At 45.2% G+C, this 18,991-nt stretch overlaps 1 protein-coding gene across 17 annotated transcripts in view; it reads right to left on the bottom strand.

Moving 5' to 3' along the window:
* Window positions 1–18,991, bottom strand: part of dock9b (dedicator of cytokinesis 9b) — a 346,813-nt gene that overhangs the window by 97,782 nt on the left and 230,040 nt on the right. For all 17 annotated transcript variants that reach the window (XR_011341986.1, XM_069890523.1, XM_069890538.1 and 14 more), the window contains 5 exons: window positions 18,866–18,991; window positions 18,043–18,114; window positions 8,768–8,914; window positions 8,553–8,636; window positions 7,421–7,532 (listed from right to left, as the gene is read on the bottom strand). Coding sequence is in view for 16 of the 17 variants with exons in the window: in XM_069890523.1 (XP_069746624.1) it covers window positions 7,421–7,532; window positions 8,553–8,636; window positions 8,768–8,914; window positions 18,043–18,114; window positions 18,866–18,991 (541 nt within the window). In the remaining variant the exon portion in view is untranslated. The remainder of the gene's footprint in view (window positions 1–7,420; window positions 7,533–8,552; window positions 8,637–8,767; window positions 8,915–18,042; window positions 18,115–18,865) is intronic.

Below are 18,991 nucleotides of genomic sequence, written 5' to 3'. Positions count from 1 at the left end.
ATCCCAAAAACATGGGTGGGTGGGTTGGAACTATAGGGGAGATTGCAATTCTCCCACCTGTATAGGTAACAGTGCAGATAGATCTGTGCACAGTAAAAAACACAAAAGTGCTGGAGGGACTCAGCAGGCCCTGATCCCTGAGAGTTAAGTCACAAGGAGAGATTCTAACATTTAGGTGATGAGGTGATCTGATTGAAATCTTCAACTTCATCTGGGTCACCAACAGGCTCAGCCGTCCTCTTGTTGTGGTGACCAGGGTTTGACACGCCAACCCCCCCACCATCCCTCCCCCGGCCATAAGCCCTAAAACTGAGAACTAGGGTATCAGGCATGAAGTTCAGGTAAACCATTATACTCTGAGAGTACACGAGGTTCGGAAAGCTTCCAACCATAGATACCGATGCCAGGCCAGTCATTAACTGAAAAGCCAAGGTCACCCAAGTGATCTCACTGGGTTAGAGTGGGGGTGAAAAGACACATCCAGCAACTAATGGAGGAAAGGCAGGGGCAGGGGAGCTAGGATGACATAATCCCTTGCAAAGCATTGCGTCCCAACAGTGACCCAGAATGTGGGAGAACATTCACGAGCAAGATCCCAAAAGAAAATAAAGTGGGTTCAAGGCGTCACAGGATCTAGAATCCTACTGGGCATTGAAGAGGCTGGTGGCTTTCTGATTGGTTGCTGAAAGCAGGGCATCGCATTGATGGGACATTTTATGCGACCATTGGGCAGGATGTCTTGGTTTCATAAACCAACAGGAGCTGGCTTGTGTCGTGCCTGTTCTTATTTTAAACTGTCCCATCAGTTTTTGTTGAATTGGGATGGAAGAAAAAAACAAGCAGCAGGAAAAGCTGCTTCCAGTGGCACAGGTATCGAAACACAGATCCTATGGGTTATCACCAAGAGGACCTGCGATTTCAAAGTATTTCATTCAAGAGCTGTGAAAATGGTCTTATGGCTCAAAAGGTGATAATCGCAGGATAAAAACACACATCAAACACAAGCGTGATCCTCTTTCTCTTAAGAACAAATGAATAGATTCATTATCCAAAGGCCAGGAAGTTCCTTTCACAACCTCTCAGCTCCCCTCTGGGGAGTTTTTGCAATGTGAGACAAATTCACCCACTCCCATCGATCCTTCATTAAATCCAGCTCAGCCTTCCCACAATTATTCCAGCTCACACAAAGATTAAATTGAGGAAGTCTACTTCTGGTCCCAGATAGTGGAGTGATCTCAGAGGAGCGCAAAATCATGAGAGGAATAGATCAGGTGAGCGCAGAGTAGGGGTATTGGTAATTAACGGACAAAGGTTTAATGGGGGGGGGGGGGGGAGAGAAATACCACTGTGATGCTGTTACCCCATGCGGTACTAGATCTCTGCATACGGTGGCCTCCTCTCTGTAACTCCTCCCCCTGGAATTCCCCAATAAAGGCGATTACATCCGAGTCCCTTCCTCAGTATGACTCGGACTAGCAACAGGAGCATGCGTCCCATTTCATGGTAATAAAAGCCCGTCTTCTTGTCCAGTCTTTTGATGTTATTGATAGTGTATTGGGGGTAGGGGGAAAAGATTTAACATGAACCTGGGAGTAAATTTTCCACACAGGGAGTGTTGAATGAATGGAGCAGGCTGCTGGAGGAGGTGAATGAGGCAGGTACCATTGAAACGTTTAAGGAACGATTTGAAGAGGTACATGGATAGGATTGGTTTAGAGCAGTGGCTTTCAAACTTTTTCTTCCCACTCACCGACCACCTTAAGCAATTCCTTACTAATCACAGAGCACCTATGGCATGGGAAATACTTAAGGTGGTCAGTGAGTGGAAAGAAAAAGGTTGAAAACCACATGTTTAGAGGGATATGGGTCAAACACAGGCAGGTAGAACCATTGAAGGTAGGCATCTGGGTCGGCATGGGCAAGTTGGATTGAGGGGCTTGTTTTCACTCTGTGACTCTGTGGTTTAAAAAAAAAACTATTTTAAGAGCTACCTGGAGAGAATGAGGAGACTGCTCTAGCATTGCCACTGCCACCCAAGGTTCCCCACATCTGTCCTATCTGCTGTACCAACTCCACCCTCTGTTCCCTTCACCAGCCTGAATGGTGGAAGCTGGGGAATTATCTGAAGGGGCTCTGGAAAGAGAGCAGGTGAGTGAGGATAGTTGGATAGCACAGCATAAATTCTAAGGGCTGAATGGCCTCCTTCTGTAGTGTAATAATTCAATGATTTTGTGAGGCCCATTTCTGCGACTCCCCACAACCTCAGATTCCATCTTATTCCCACTCTCTGGACAAATAATTTCTCCCCAAATTCTCATTGAATACATCAATTTTTTTTAAAATGGTGGTGCTACCTGAGCAGTGGTAAATAGCAGTGCTGCCATGAACCTGGGAGAGTGGAGTCACAGTGCTGATCCGTAGGGTCCTAATGGCCACTCCTGATGCCGACTGCTTTGTTTTTTAAAATTCTGCATCCACAAAGGTCTGTGCCCAAGTTAGCCGTGCCTATACCACAAGGGGTTGCAGACTCCGGGAGAGAAGTGGGGCAGCAGAAATGGGGAGAACAAATCCCCCCTATCGATAAAGAGAACAGGAGACGACCCTACAGGATGGTGACCACGGCAGCAGACCAGCACAAGGGGTTTGGTGGCTGAAGAACTACACAGGCTGCGGGCGACTGGTTCATGGGAACCAGTTTCAGAACCAGGATTCAAGGGGACGCTGATAGCAAGAGGACCAATGGACCTCAGTGTCTCTGAAAGGATTCTACTGTGCTTCTCTTGTTCCTATTGTTTGGGGGTGGTGGGGGGGGGGGGGGGCAGGCAATGCTCACGGAGTCTCCTAAGCCCCTTTCACACTTGCAAGTGATCTCAGGAATCAAACGCCAATCAGCCTTTAAAGTGTGAAGTGTGAAAGCAAAATCAGCTCAACATTGGTGTCAAATGACGTCATCTCACTCCAGGGATTGACGGCCTCGACCTCTAGTACAATCCCTGGCGTCTGCAAATGCTGGCATTGCAATCAGGCAGGTGTGAAAGGGGTAACTACATTATGGGATTGAAATGACCCAAGTTTTTGTGTGAGTGCAAGAAGAAGATTAAAATTAAGGTATAAACTTTGCCATGGGAAAGTTGCAGTGGGGAAAGAGAGAGAGAGGAAATAAATAACAATAAATAGCAATAGTGGACAATTTTTAAACAGCGTGGGAAAACTGGTAGCGCTATAGTGCACAATTTATAAAGATCATGGGAAAAAATAAGCAATGGTGGACCTCACTTTCCAGAATGCCGTGTGGCAGAGAAATTCCTCAATGAATGCTCCATGTATGCAGCCGGGCATACAGCCCTTTCTCTGTCACATGGAATTCTGGGAGGGCAGGTCTGCCATCGCTTTTTCTCATGGTATTTATAAATTGTACGCAATAGCACTACCAAGTTTCCCACGCTGTTTAAAATGTACGCGATAGCGCTACCAACTTTCCCACGTTATACAAGTTGTGTGCTTTTGTGCTACCAACTTTCCCACACTGTTTAAAAATTGTCCGCTATTACTATTTATTGCTCGCACTTTCCTACAGTCCCTTATAAAGGTTTATATAGGTTGGCACAACAACAGGAGCTGAAGGGCTCATACTGTGCTGTACATAAAGCATAATTATGTTATAATTAGGCATGATTAATTTTGTTTAAATATAAGATCATAATACATTGATCAGATTTTAGGGCAGGTCCACCATCACTCAATCCGTAATGACATCACCGGTAGAAGGTATAACAGACCTAACTTTGGGGATGGCTGCTTGCAAGTGCAAACTTAAAAGCTGCTCAATACTCTTACTACAGCTAAACCAGGCTCTCGGTGACCTCCATGCTTTCTGTCTCTCTGAAGCACTTGGCTGTATATCTGCATCACCAAATTTAATTTTGTTTTTATTTGGTGAAATAACACATCTAGCAAGGCTACCATTTAGTTTCCAATCTGAACTGATCCTCTAACTGAATGAAAAGGCTTGCAGAGGCATTTTCCATGAGACCACAAGAGATAGGGGAAGAATTAGGCCATTCAGCCCATCTACTCTGCTCCACCATTCAAATCATGACTGATACATTTTTGATCTAAACTCCCCCCCCCCAACCCCCGACATAACCTCTGACATTAATGAAGAATGATTCAACTTCTGCTTTAAATCTACCCGATGACCTGGCCTCCACAGCCGTCACTGGCAACGAATTTGACAGATTCACCACATTTTAGCTGAAGAAGTTTCTCTTCATAAGTGTTGCACTGGGGTCTTGAATCACACATGGACTGCCAAACCAAGGCCACCCACAAATGGGAGGGACAACACCTAATATTCTGTCGGGACATTCTCCAATCAAATGGCATTAACAGCTACTTCTCTGATTTCCATTAGCACCCCCCTACCCTCATCTCTCTCTCTCTCTCCCCACCCCTCAGTCTCCCTCCTGCCAGCTCCCCACCCCCTTCCCTCTCCATTCAACCTCTCCCCATCATTTCAGCTTTTTTTTCTTCTAGCCTCCCACCCATATCCATCTGTGACCCCATGCCAGTTGGCCTGTGCTCTTCTCCCTGCCCCTTCCTCCTCTCCCCCCACCTTTATTCGGGCACCTGCCTGCTTTTTGCTCATGAAGGATCCAGGCCCAAAATATGCTATAGATCAGGGGTGTCAAACTCAAATTCACGGAGGGCCAAAATTAAAAACTTGGACTAAGTCGAGGGCCGAACTAAATATTTATTGAAAATTTTCAACAACATCTGCATTTCCTGCTCACTCCTCAGGCTCTAAGCCTCTATTCACCCTCGACCCACCATCCATCTACCTGACCAGTCCTTTACCCAACCTCTACTCACCCCTCACTCCACTCGCTCTGCCTCTACCCACCCCATCCTATACACGCCCCTCTACTGCCTCTCCCCTCAACCTGTTCCTCCCTCTACCCGTCTCTCACCCTCTAATCACCCCTCCCCTACTCGCCCTGCCCCTCCCCTTTTACCTCTTCCCTATCCACCCCTCCTTCTACTCATCCCTCCCTCTAACTGTCCCTCGCACCATCATAACTTCCCCTGCCCATTACTCCTCACCTACACCCTCTGCCCACCCCTGCTTACCCACCCACTCAGGCCCAACGCGCTGCCGATCAGCCTTTGCAGACAGCCACCATTTCTCTCTTCACATGCAGGGCCGAACCAGCTGTCCCTGGGGTCCGCGCAGGTGCAAGCGCTGAAGGCCGTGACGACCGGGAGAAGTGCGCTCGCGCTGTGGAAGGGCTGTCCGGTGCCAGTCGTGCGGGGCTCACGCTGCCCGGGGGCCATGCACAGCCTGCCATGCCCGTCGCGCCGACAGGAAATCACAGGCACTCGCCCATCCGCCGCACCGCTCGACAGGTGGGAGAAGTGACTGGTTGTGCGGGGAGCCTTCCAACCGGCTTGCCGGCTGATGACATTGACAGACTTCTTGTGTTACAATTTCTCGTGTTACAATGGGGAAGGATGGCAATGAAGGGGGAGGATGGTGGGGATGACATTACCAAAAAACAGCATCGGCTCTCGCTGCAGGGCGGGTCACCTCTAATACATTTTTGAAATGATCTTGCGGGCCAAATATAATTATATCGCGGGCCAAATTTGGCCTGCGGGCCAGAGTTTGACATGTGTGCTATAGATGGAGCATGACCTGCTAAGTTTCTCCAGGGCTACGATCCCAGCGCCTACAAACTTTCTTGCTTCACAACCTCGTAATTTTTGAGGTCCCAGCAACTTAAGGTAGCATTTTAAAAATTACTTTAACTTAAACTCCCCAACTTTTATGCTAGGATATTGTGACAGAGTATATAGAAATGTTTTTGGGAGATAAATTGGGAAAGGTTTGTTAGAGTAAGTCACATGCAAACACTTTAAAACAGATCTTATTTGAAATACTAGAGATATAGTGGCTTCTCACACCTTTTTGCAAGAGCTTTGAAGAGTGGTCAAAAGTCATCACTAATGGATTATTGTTTATCAAGGCAACAGATGAAAGAGCGGGCTGGAGTTTAGCTGTTGTAAGAGGGTCATGTGGTTTTGCAAGCAGAGAGTGTGTGAGAGAGAGAGAGAGAGAGAGAGAGAGAGAGAGAGAGAGAAGAGATCACTTGACTGTGTTTCAGCCAACAAGAGCAGCTGGAACTGAAACAGGAAAAGCTGGCAAGAAACCCTAATGTGGAAGACGGCCTAGTCACAGATCTTGTGGTTCATGCAAGAGGAGAGGCTGTCTAATGTTTCACTTGGAATAAGGGAAACAAAAAGGAACTCTGTGGTGACCTGAAAGAAAGAGGTCATCATCTGGAGAACCCAGATGGGGCAAGTTTCATCAGCAAGACACTGATGGAAGTACATCAATTGTGGATGTCCTGGAACAACACATCTCTCTCTGAAAACCATCAAGAACCTTCCTGAGCAGTAACCATTTACCTTTCGAGCACCAAAGCCTGGTGAACTTTATACATGTTAAATTCTGTGGACAGTATAAGAATTGCCTGCAAGCAGTGAACTTGGAGAAATGAGAGGTGAGATTGGACTGTGAACCAAAGAACTTTTCTGAACTTACACACACACATGTGCTTAGAATTAGAAGGGACTTAATTAGGTAAAGTAAGCTAATAGTGATAAGTTAAAGTGTAATTCTGTTTGTAATTCTGTTTTCATGTTTTAAGATAATTAAAATAAACTTTTCTTTAAGTAACCATTTGTCTTGGTGAATATCTATTGCTGCTGGGTTTTGGGGTCCTCTGGGCTCGTAACATTTTGATCAATGTTTCCTGAAGTGACTACTTTTTTGATCTATCTATATTTCTACTCCCGAATCCCTGACTCCTTACTCACCCCCATATACTTGCATACCTCTCAATTTAAAAACAATGGAACATGCGGGGTTACTGAGTAATGGCAAAGATTCAACAAACATTTGCTTAAAACTGCCAACTTTTAATCAACTAAGTTGGGTGCAGTTGAAAATCTATTGGAAACTAAGTCTGAAATTTGGTATTCACATTTTTTTTTCTTAGTTTGTTTTGAGCATCAGTGGAAATAAAACCACAAACTCAAAACAAAAACGCTTTCAGAAGTGAGGGTTGAGAGTGCAATTGGTGTCCTGGCTTTTGGTACATAGATAAAGAAACAAGCAAGCACAATATACCAGACCTACCTGCAGAGGCAGAACTTAACTCCATGGATGGTGAAAGAAATGCTGATTAATAAAGAGGAATGAAGCAGAGAAAGACCACAAAAATAATGAACCAATTGTCAGCAAAGAGCAGTTTGTTTTAAATTGTCAAATGAAAGTTAAAAGATAAAAGTGCAACAATACTACAGTGAACAACAATCTCCACAATGAATCCACAAGAAATGTTTCAAGGGGAATTACCTTGATACCTCTGAACCCTGCCTTTTCCAAAAGGCATGGGCAAGTTTAGGGGAATGAAGTGTTCGTGGTTACAAATAACCCGCAGAAATTCAAACTTCAGCTCAAAGAGTGTCTGAAATCAAACAGCACAGTTGGAGATGGTTTACCATCATAATCTTTCTCCGTTTAATTTTTCAAACAAACCTTGCCTTGTTCAGCAGTGAAACAGTGTCATCTGACGTCGGTGCTCAAATACAACGCCGATTAATTGAATTCAGTGTCACAGAGCTATACAGCACAGAAACAGACCCTTCAGCCTATCAATTCTGCACTGATCATCAACACTCACTTACAACGTTCCCATGATTTTATTCTCCCCACATTCCGATCAGCTCCCACCCAGATTTCACCACTTATTCATACACCAGACCCAACTCCTTGTTGTCCATTGACCGACATATCTTGGGATGATTTGGGGGGGATTGAACTCGCGGTCACAGGCAGAACCTGCCAACTCCACACAAATGTCACCAGAGATCAGGATTGAACCAGGGTCTCTGGCACTGTAAAGCCACTGTGCCACTGTGTCGCCCAAACCACACTTGTGAAATTCATCTCCCTTCCATGTACCACACACCAATTTTGATTGCACAGTATCGATTTCTAAGTTAATCTATAATTAATTATGCTCACTGATTTTGGGAAAGTTGCACGCTATCTCACCAAATGTGAAAACCACTAAACATGCTTTACACAATTACTGTAAGGAGAAAAATAGATGTTTTGGCCTTGTGACCTTTTATTTTCAACATGAACCATTAAATGTGCTTCTCCCACAACGAATGCTGCTTGGCCAAGGCAATCTTTGGCAATTTGCTTGGGACCATGTTATAATTGTTTTACGATTACTTGCAAAAGATTACTTCACTCAATGTCAAACAAATTAATAGAATTTTATTTTAAATTGCAGGTGTTGAAAACAACCAGTGACGAGAGAAACGGGGGATAAAGTACCGGGCCAAAGCAACTTTTCAACTAAAATGCCAAGCCTGCTTCTCTCATCACACACATGGCCTGACTTACTGAACGCTTCCAGATTTTGCAGGTTTCGTTTCTGCAAAGTGAGCCGCAGACATAGCACAATAAGACCTACCTTTGGATTCCCTGGACTGAACCATTTTATGTAGTTATTGATTTGTTTGAAAACAAATCCTCTGTCCATCAGTGAGAAGCACCTCTGCAAATATAAAACAATAATAATTTAATTTCCAGAGGAGAAATAACACTTGTCTGTTCAACAGGTGAAATTTAGTTCTTGTAAAGATGGAGGTGGGAATGGATAGAGGGAGAAGCGAAGATGATTCCTACCTTAATAAAGACAGCAAGGCTGTGGTTTGCATTGCGAGCTTCTTCCGGTTTGTCCTTGTACTTCTGTGTAACGTGTGGCATTAACAGGTTAACAAGTGTCTCCACTGTGTGCTGGTAAGAAGCAGGGAATCGCTGGTTCCGGAATAACTAGATACACCAGACAATGAATGACCTTTCAGAGCAGAATATCAATCACTCTTGACTGCATTTCAGAATCTCTCCTTGTTCACGAACTCCTTTCAGTTCCCTTCTCAGGAGCTTTCAAAAGGGTGGAGACGAGATTTATCAGGATATCGCCTAGTTTTATGAAACAAGGTTGTCAGAGCTGGGGCTTTTCTCTTTGAAGAGATGAAGGATGAGGTGACTTAATAGAGGAATGTAAGATTATGAAGGGCTTTTTATATAGGACAGCACCACATCTTAGGCTGAGGGGCCTGTGCTCTGCTCTATGTTCTCCTGATCACTGTGATATCCTCCAACCCCACAACACTTTGGTTTCTGCATTCTTCGTATCTGCTCATCCTCGAACTTGATCACTCCATGACCACTTTTATTGATAATAGCATGGTAGAAAGCCCTTCCAGTCTCTGAAACCCCTGCTGCCCAATTATACCCAATTAACCTCCCCACCCCATATTGGTGGCCTTGCCTTCAGCTCCTTGAACCCTCAGCTCTGGCCTTCACTCGAATAAACCTCTCCGAGATTTTCCTCTGTCTTTAATGACAGTGCCCCTTCTCGCAACAGAGATCACACTCGCGTTCTATCTATTGCTGCTGGGTTTTGGGGTCCTCTGGGCTCGTAACATTTTGATCAATGTTTCCTGAAGTGACTACTTTTTTGATCTATCTATATTTCTACTCCCGAATCCCTGACTCCTTACTCACCCCCATATACTTGCATACCTCTCAATTTAAAAACAATGGAACACGCGGGGTTACTGAGTAATGGCAAAGATTCAACAAACATTTGCTTAAAACTGCCAACTTTTAATCAACTAAGTTGGGTGCAGTTGAAAATCTATTGGAAATTAAGTCTGAAATTTGGTATTGACATTTTTTTTTCTTAGTTTGTTTTGAGCATCAGTGGAAATAAAACCACAAACTCAAAACAAAAACGCTTTCAGAGGTGAGGGTTGAGAGTGCAATTGGTGTCCTGGCTTTTGGTACATAGATAAAGAAACAAGCAAGCACAATATACCAGACCTACCTGCAGAGGCAGAACTTAACTCCATGGATGGTGAAAGAAATGCTGCCAGAAAACACGGAATTTTGTGACAAAAAATTCCGATTCTGACACATGATCTATGATATCCAGATTCTCAGAAGGAATGCGCAATGTTTGGGAGAGGCTGCTGCGTTAAACTGATATAAGCTCGATATTTGGGGAATTGTAAGAGGAAGGTAGGTGGAGCTGAGGCCATGGCCAGATCAGCCATGGTTTCATTGAATGGTGGAGCAGGTTCAATGGGCCAGATGGCAGACTCTTGTTCCTATTTCTGATGTTCTTTTGAAGTGCATGGTTTGCAGTGATGTTGGAGAATGCTGTCCGTGACTGAAACTTGGGGCACGGATAGGAAACCACTCTGGCTGAGAACTCAGCATTTCAACACCCGGTGGTGCTGCTTCTGCAACATACTCGAGCCAGGAAAACCAAATCCAGCTCGGCTACAGAGCTCCAGAGCAGTGCTGAGGTATGAAAGGGAGACCACTCGCCACCCTGACCTGCTTGGCTCCGAACTGCACTCCTTTAAAAAGAACAAGAGAGCCCAGGTCATTCAGACCCAAGCATATTGTGCTGCCCCCATTGGTGGGATCTTGAGCTCAGAGTGGCCCGATGCTTCCAGGCCATAGCTCCTTGTAGAGGTGAAGGCACTGTTGTCACAGAGTTATCCAGCTCAGAAACAGGCCCTTCACTCCATACCAACCTTTTCTGCCCATCGGCACTGATCCCATTCTCCTTCATTAGGCCCTTATCCTTCGCAGTCTTGGCTATTTAAGTGTCTGTCTAAATGCTTCTAAAACATACTGATTGTAACGGATCCCACTGGCAGCAATCTCCAAATAGCAACCTGTTGCTGAGCGTTACTTGAAAGAAGACACAAACACGTAGTGTAGTCAGGTTAAGCTCTGAGTTTTATTAGGGCTCTGGGCCAACTTTTATACTTGCACTGTTCCCATCGTGACCCCCTCCCCTTTGGCTGACGTCACAACATGCATAACAAAAGCGGGTTTCCTGCACGCAGGTACTTTCCTGCATAACAATGCCCTTCTTCCCCACGCGCCGTCCCTGTCTGTTGGCTGCGTGGCAAGGCCAGTGCCATTTTGGGGTCGCTGGCCTTTAAGCTGCCTTTGCCGTTCACCCGCTGGTTTGCTTGTTGGGGGCTAGTGCCGCTGCGCGGGATGCTGGCCTTTGGTTGTGCTCGCGGCCCAGAGCGCCGGCTCAGTCACCGTGGCGGCGGGCTGCCACAAAACCACTATAGAACAAACTGGCCCTTAAGACCCCTTTAAAGCTCCTTCTTATCCACATCCTCCAGTTTTAATACCCCAATCACAAGAAAGATGTTTCCCTGTTTACCCTACCTCTGCCCTCGCATAGATCTCTTATCCACACACCAGGTAACCCTTCAGCCTCCTTCACTCCGTGGAAAATCACCCCAGCCTCTCTGATTCCAAGTCCCTTGGTCCGGGCAACAATCTCTGCAAAATGTTGTCTTGCTGGAAAATCAGCAGGCCAAATGGTGAACAATTTTTTTCTTTGGCTTGGCTTTGCGGACAAAGATTTATGGAGGGGTAATGTCCACGTCAGCTGCAGGCTCGTTTGTGGCTAACAAGTCCGATGCGGGACAGGCAGACACGGTTGCAGTGGTTGCAAGGGAAAATTGGTTGGTTGGGGTTGGGTGTTGGGTTTTTCCTCCTTTGTCTTTTGTCAGTGAGGTGGGCTCTGTGGTCTTCTTCAAAGGAGGTTGCTGCCCGCCGAACTGTGAGGCGCCAAGATCCACGGTTTGAGGTGATATCAGCCCACTGGCAGTGGTCAACGTGGCAGGCACCAAGAGATTTCTTTAGGCAGTCCTTGTACCTCTTCTTTAGTGCACCTCTGTCTCGGTGGCCAATGGAGAGCTCACCATATAACACGATCTTGGGAAGGTGATGGTCCTCCATTCTGGAGACGTGACCTACCCAGCGCAGTTTGATCTTCAGCAGCGTGGATTCGATGCTGTCGGCCTCTGCCATCTCCAGTACTCCGATGTTGGAGATGAAGTCGCTCCAATGAATGTTGAGGATGGAGCGGAGACAACGCTGGTGGAAGCGTTCTAGGAGCCGTATGTGATGCCAGTAAAGGACCCATGATTCGGAGCCGAACAGGATTGTAGGTATGACAACAACTCTGTATATGCTAATCTTTGAGGTTTTTCAGTTGGTTGTTTTTCCAGACTCTTTTGTGTTGTCTTCCAAAGGCGCTATTTGCCTTGGCGAGTCTGTTGTCTATCTCGTTAATAAAACCCTTATAACAGCAGGTGCAACAATGATTGGAGGAATTCTTTGTGGAGCTTGCTCAGAAACAAACATGAGCCAAAACAAAATGAGAACTACCCCTGCTTTGAACAGCGCAAGTGAATGCTTCAAGCCCTATTGGACTGTGTGGCGATTAGCTTGCAATTCAAGGAACTTGAGCAGTCTGCCTTAAATCAGGAAGCTGCAGTGGTCACATTTAATGCTTCCACTTCCGTGGGTTTAAGCCACTTCATTCATTCCCACAAATACTGCCTCAACCACAACAGATGCAGCAACAACACAGAGTTCAACAATAATACACTCTTTTGGTTTGTAAAGCTCGACAGCTGTCTAATCGGTTTCAAGACGGGAATACAGAAGCGCATGTCCCAGCTGTTCAGGGGACGACTGTCATCTCAATAAATCTCCAGTGTTACAGGCAGTGATGAGTGTCTCACAGTTGAGCTCATTCTGATCTCTCTATTCAGGCAAACGGCTGTGTGTAATAAGTTCTCCGTCTGCTCACTGAGATTTGGCAAAAAAAACAGCGTGTGGGGAATGCGCCGTTAGCCTGTTTCATTTACTTCAGAGATACAGTAAAAGGCCCTTCTGGCCCACAAACCTGTGCCACCCAAATACACCTTGTGAGCAATTAACCTTCTCGCCCTGTATGTCTTTGGAATGTGTGAGTAGAGCAGAGCACCAGGAGAAAACCCATGCATTCACAGTGGGAGAACACAAACAACTTACAGGCAAAGACAGATTCAAATCACCTATGTACAGCCCTAGAACACTACAGCACAGACACCGGCCCTTCAGCCCATCTAGTCCATGTTGAACTATTATTCTGTCTCGTTCCATTGATCTTCACCCAGACCATAGCCCTCTACACCCATCCAATTTTTTTTCTTAAATGTTGAAATCGAGACTGAATTCACAACTTCAGCTGGCAGCTTGTTCCACACTCTCACCATTCTTGGCATGAATTTGTTCCTGTTAATGTTCCCTTTAAGCATTTTCACCCTTCATCCTTAAACCATATCCTCTAGTTCTTTTCTCACAAAGTTTCCCACACAGTTCTCCGACATGGAACTTGAACTTTTGATTCAGAAGTTAGAACTGCTCACTGAGGTGTGGATGACACAGATAAAAATGAAATTCAAGTTACAAAATTGTAAACTGTAATGGTAATCAGCTGCCTGCTTACTACAACTGCAGCAGGCTCTTTCGATGCAGTGAAAAAGCCCTTAGGTCGGGAGACATACCTCCATGAATGCACCGTGGCCGGCTCCAAGGCGCCGACTGCAATCCCTCTTGGGGAAGGATCATCGGGGGAGTGGGGCTGGCTGATGATGTCACGAGGATGCCTTCAGCCAGCGACCCATCTCCCCTCCCTCTCTCCCCCACCCACTCACTCCTCTCCCTCCATGACCCCCTCAGGGCAGGGACAGCCAACAGGAGCCATCAGGTCAGGGGTAGTCAGTGGGAGCCGTCAGGGCAGGGACCATCAGGGTCGGGGGGGGGGGCAGCAGTGGGGCTGCCCGTTGGGACAGGGAAGATGGCAGCGGGGGGCGCCAGGGTGAGACCCATCAGGGGACAGCCGGTTTGGGCTGTGACTGCCCTGCCGGCCTCTTCAGCTTTGGGGCCACTCGTCAGCGGTTCAAAATGTGGCAGAGCAATGGCCGTCTTCCCTACCCATAATCGTTCACGCAGCAGGAACCATTCTGGGAAACAAAGAGCCACCCAGATGCGTAGGGGATTATGAGTAGGGAAGATGGCCATTGCTCTGCCGTGTATTTATGATTGGTGGCACCACGGCAACAGTCACCCCGCCTCCATCAGCTCCGGAGGGCGCTACAAGGCGCCGCTCAACATGAACGCGATGCAAGAGGAGTCTTTTAGGGCTGCTTCATGAACAGTAAGTTTATATTTTTTCCTCCAGCCTTATAGTTGGCCTACAGGTGGAGGCCTGGCATGAAAGGGCCTACTGCTTAGTGGAGACTGATGTCTCCACTATGTTAAAAGAGGCCTGAGCAGGGAAAGGATGTGGTTAAATATACAATAAGCAAAGGGAAGCATTTTTTATAATTTAAATTACTATTTGTCTTATTTATTATATTTATTGCTTATCTTGTACTATTGACAGGACCTGATGTGCACTAGTTTTAAATCAAGTCATTTGCTGTGGATGTGATTGGTTTTCGTGAGTATAAAATGCTCCTGATCAATCAATTGAATTAAAATGTTACGTCCAACAAGCATTCGTAGGGATAGAACCATAGAATGTCACAGCAAAGAAACAGGCCCTTCAGCCCATCTAGTCTGTGCCAAACTATTACTCTGCCTAGTCCCATCAACCTGCACCTGGACCATAGCCCTCCACACCCCTCCCATCCATACACCTATCCCATTGTTTCTTAAAATTTCAATATTGAGACCACTTTCAGTATTTTAGCTGGCAGTTTGTTCCACACTCTCACCACTCTCTGCATGAAGAAGTTCCCCCAAAGTTCTCTTCAAACCTTTCACACTTAACCCTTGTCTTACCTAACCTCCATGTGAAAAGACTACTTGCATTGACTCCATCTGTACTTGTGATAATTTTGTATATCCCTATTAAACCTCGTCTTGTTCTCTGAAGCTCCAGTGAATAAAGTTGTAACCTGTTTAACCTTTCCCCTGCAACTCAGTTCCTCAGATCCCAGCAACATCCCAATAAATGTTCTCTGCACTCTTTCAATCTTATTGATATCTTTCCTTTGTCCAATTAACCTACTAACCCTGCGCATCTTTAGAATGTGGGAGGGAACTGGAGCACCCAGCGGAAACCCACACAGCACATGGAGAAGGTATCAACTCCTTATTAACAGCAGTGGATTCAAACCCAGGTCACTGGTGCTGTAATACAGCTATGGTAACTGCTATGGTTTCTCAATGGTGTTTCCACCACCCAAGCCAATTCCTTTCTCTTCCTGGTGGCTTTATGTAGCTTTCCAATACCAATCTTGGCTCCCTTTGCACCACAACCCTTCCCTTTGAAGATGAGTACCAAAACTCTCTTCGAAACCTCTTTCTGGATTTATTCTTTCTGGTGGCAGAGGATTAGGAGAAGGGTTTCCAGCTCGGTTCATGGCAGGGAGCAGGAGGAATGTCCAAACCAAAATCAGACTGTCAGCTCCCTTCCCTCACTCCCTCATGTATTCATCCGGATTTCCCTTAAACCCATTCCTTCATCATGGGTATGAGTTGCGAGCTCTCCTCACTCACTTGGTAAAGTAGCTTCTCCTGAATTGAACTTGCCTGGGACCGATGCCTCTTTAATTTAGGACATCAATTGAAAGGGTCCTGACCCGAATCATTGACTAACAATCTTTCTCCCTGGATGCTGTCCAACCCCCTAAGTTCCTCCAGCTTCTCAGTAATTTTACAAGATTTGCATAGTCCAACATGATCTAATTCAAGAAGGCAACAGAAGGTAACAAACACAGCCAGGACGATCACTTTGACCTCCCATCCATTGTGGACATCAATGTGAGGTGTTTCCTCGAAAAGGCAGCAAACATCATACAGGACCCCCATCGTCCTGGTCATAACCTCTTCTTGCTGCTCCCTTCAGGCAGAAGGTACAGAAGCTTGAAGACCAGCATCTCTGTGTTCAACAGATGCTTTCCAACAGTTATTAGGAGGCTCTTTCAAGCAAGGAAAATGCCTGAATATAAGGGCGGAGAACCTCACCCCTCTTCCTCCATGACCCCCTCAAGGTAGGGATGGCAGGCGGGAGCTGTCAGGGCAGTGGGAGCTGGCGGGAGCTGTCACGGCAGCAGGGTCCGGCGGGAGCCGTCGGGGGCAGCTCTCTCCAGGCCGCTTCAGCCTTCAGGGCCACTGTCTGCAGCTCAAAACATAGTAGAGCAACGGCTGTCTTCCCTATCTGTAATCCCCCATGCAGCTGGAACTGTTCTGGGCAACACAATGGCACAATGGCACCAGTCGCCCCGCCCCCATCGGATCCAGAGGGCTCTACAAGGCACTACCCAACATGAATGAAACGCTTTTAGGGTTGCTCTATGAAAGGTAAGTTTTAAGTTTTCCCGTGCGCTTGTAGCCGGCCTTTGAAATGGCCTATAGTCTTTTACACTAATCAGGGACTGGGCTGACACTACCAAAGGACTCTCTGCTCTTTTGCAAGTCCCTTTATGTTGCACTCAGATTACTGTGAATATTTATTATCTAACTTGTGCATTTACTGTCTCTATTAATTTAATTCAATTTATTTACTATTCTAGTTTTTCTTTACAAGGACCTGTTCAATAAACTCATCATCATTAACACCTTTTATTTTAAGAATTTGATAGAGGATCACACAGGAGAAAGAGGAACAACCATTCAAAATAATCTCTCCACTTCTATGGTAAAAGTAAAATTTAACCCCCCCCCCCCTCCCCCCCCGAGAAAGGACTGAGTGCAACTGCTTTGGAAGCCATTCCAAGGTTTCTACTTCACATTCGTTTTTAGGAGTTCAACAAGGAAATCGGCAGAAGTTAGTGTCCAGTGCAATACAAAAAACTGAGGCAACCATTGGAAGCAACCAACGTTTCAGGCCTATCTTGGTAGCCTCGGGAATGTGCGAAGGGTTCAGACCTGAAATCCTAACTATCTTTTACTTCCTATGATTGCTGCATGACCTGCTGAGTTTCCCCAGGACTTCTGTGTACTGCAATACTTTCAAAAATATTTTTATTGTAATAGAAAAAACTCTTTACACATGATCTTCCAATTAATAACGGAAATCAAATCGTATTATACATATCACATAAAAATTGTCAATCGGAAGTGTAACCATAAGTATTTACTTTACCCATCCCATTCAAAACATCAAGTTCTATGATTATATTAACAGTTAATCCATTCCTCATAATATAGCCTAAATTAATGTTGAATAGAAAATAGATACAATTATGATCCCCTTACATTAAAAAAAGTAATTTTATACTTCTCAGGTATTTTTGTCTTAGTCTGTGAATATGATCACTAATGATCCACAGTTAAACCCATCTTTACCTCATTTATCTCTAATAAAAAGAAAAAAAAGGAAAGAGGTTAAAAAAAAACCCTAATCCAACTCCTCCCTCAAAGCAAGGTCAATTTGTATAAATTATATAGATATAAATCGAATCTCGACTTTCAGACAGCAGACAGGGAATCTCCGGAGCATCCGTGCACCTTTAATCTTTTAGTGGTGATAAATAATCCATGAATGGGCCCCACATCCTATCAAATTCACACTTTACATCTTTGCAATATTTTTCAATTGGCTGGAGATTGGTTAACAACGCTCAGGCTAACTTTGGTAGTTTGAAGTTTTCCTCAAAGCCTAATGCAGACAGCTGAGCATGACATCTTTAAGGGGGAGGTGGGGTACAAACAAACATGTTGCCCAGGATGAAGCTTCTCAGTTATGAGGAGACACCAGAAACACTGGGCTTGTTTGTCATGAAGTGGATGACTTTTTCAATGAAGATTTTGAGCTCACGGCCAAACTGATCTGCTTTTTGTCTCCTTTGCTTTTGAACAGAGGACCGCATTGGTAGTACTCTAACCCCCTGATAAGTTTCCCAAACCCAAGGGTTTCTAATAGAGTAAAACTAAAGCATCCTCTATCTTGGTGACCACTCTTTTTTTGGTGAGTTCAACTTTATAGAAGGTGAAAGATAAATTTTAAAAATCCCTTCCATCCCAAATCTGATCGAAATCCTACAAGTAACAGCTGACGTGTGCCTGCTTACCTTCAGTTTGCTGGTTTCTATAAGGTGTTGTGCCATTGATTTTATCAACGCCTCCAGAAAAAACCAAGAGTACTGGAAACAAACAAAAGCCTTTCTGTTAGAACAGAGAATGCAACAGGTCTGAATGAGACAAGGAAGATGAACCAATGTTCTCAAAGAGCATCAAATGGTAACTTCTACAGTCACTATGAGAAGATCATGGGGATGTCCCTTTCCTCTTTTGACGGCATTTACCGGGCTTAAAAAGGACTCAGAGAATTATACAGGACCCTTCCTATCCAGCACACAGTATCTTTGACCCACTACATGTGGAAGCATCAAAATCAGAACTACCAGCCTGAGAAATAATTTCTTCCTTCCTGCAGGCTGTGAGATGGATGAATAGTATCCTATAATCCAAAGTATTTATACTTACTTAACATTTTACCTTTATGTACAAATGTGATTATAATGTGCTATGTATTGCTATGTGCACCATGGTCCAGAGAACACTGTTTCTTCTGGTTGTATATGTACAGTCAGTTGAAAATAAACTCGACCTTGATACAATGTGCCACCCTCACTGTACATTGTGGATTCTGAAGCCTGGCATGGAAATTTGTCCTCAGCAATTGGTGACGGTATGGGATGGTACGGTGAAGGTACCTCAGTTAAATGTTTAATTTTCAAAATCTAGAGGCCAGCATCTCATCCCTGGGTGTGGGGCAATCTCAACACTGGCTTTATTGGTCCAGCCAACTTGGATAATGAATCTGGTGCATCAGACCCTGTCCCAGCACTGGACCCTTACCAACCAGATACAAGAGGCTTAAGTCAAATCTACCTTGAGCAGCTTGTTGCAGGTGAGAAAGTCTGCTGTGGTCTTCAGCAGAACCGTCATGGATTTGGTTAACTCTTCGTGCACTGTCTTGCACTTGGATGAATTCCAGGGTTCAGTTTTGAAAACAAA

Source organism: Narcine bancroftii, chromosome 7 (assembly GCF_036971445.1).
Source record: "Narcine bancroftii isolate sNarBan1 chromosome 7, sNarBan1.hap1, whole genome shotgun sequence".
NCBI classification, from domain to species: Eukaryota; Metazoa; Chordata; class Chondrichthyes; order Torpediniformes; family Narcinidae; genus Narcine; species Narcine bancroftii.
Note: the sequence above shows the minus strand (reverse complement) of the source record. Positions and strands in the feature narration are given on the sequence as shown.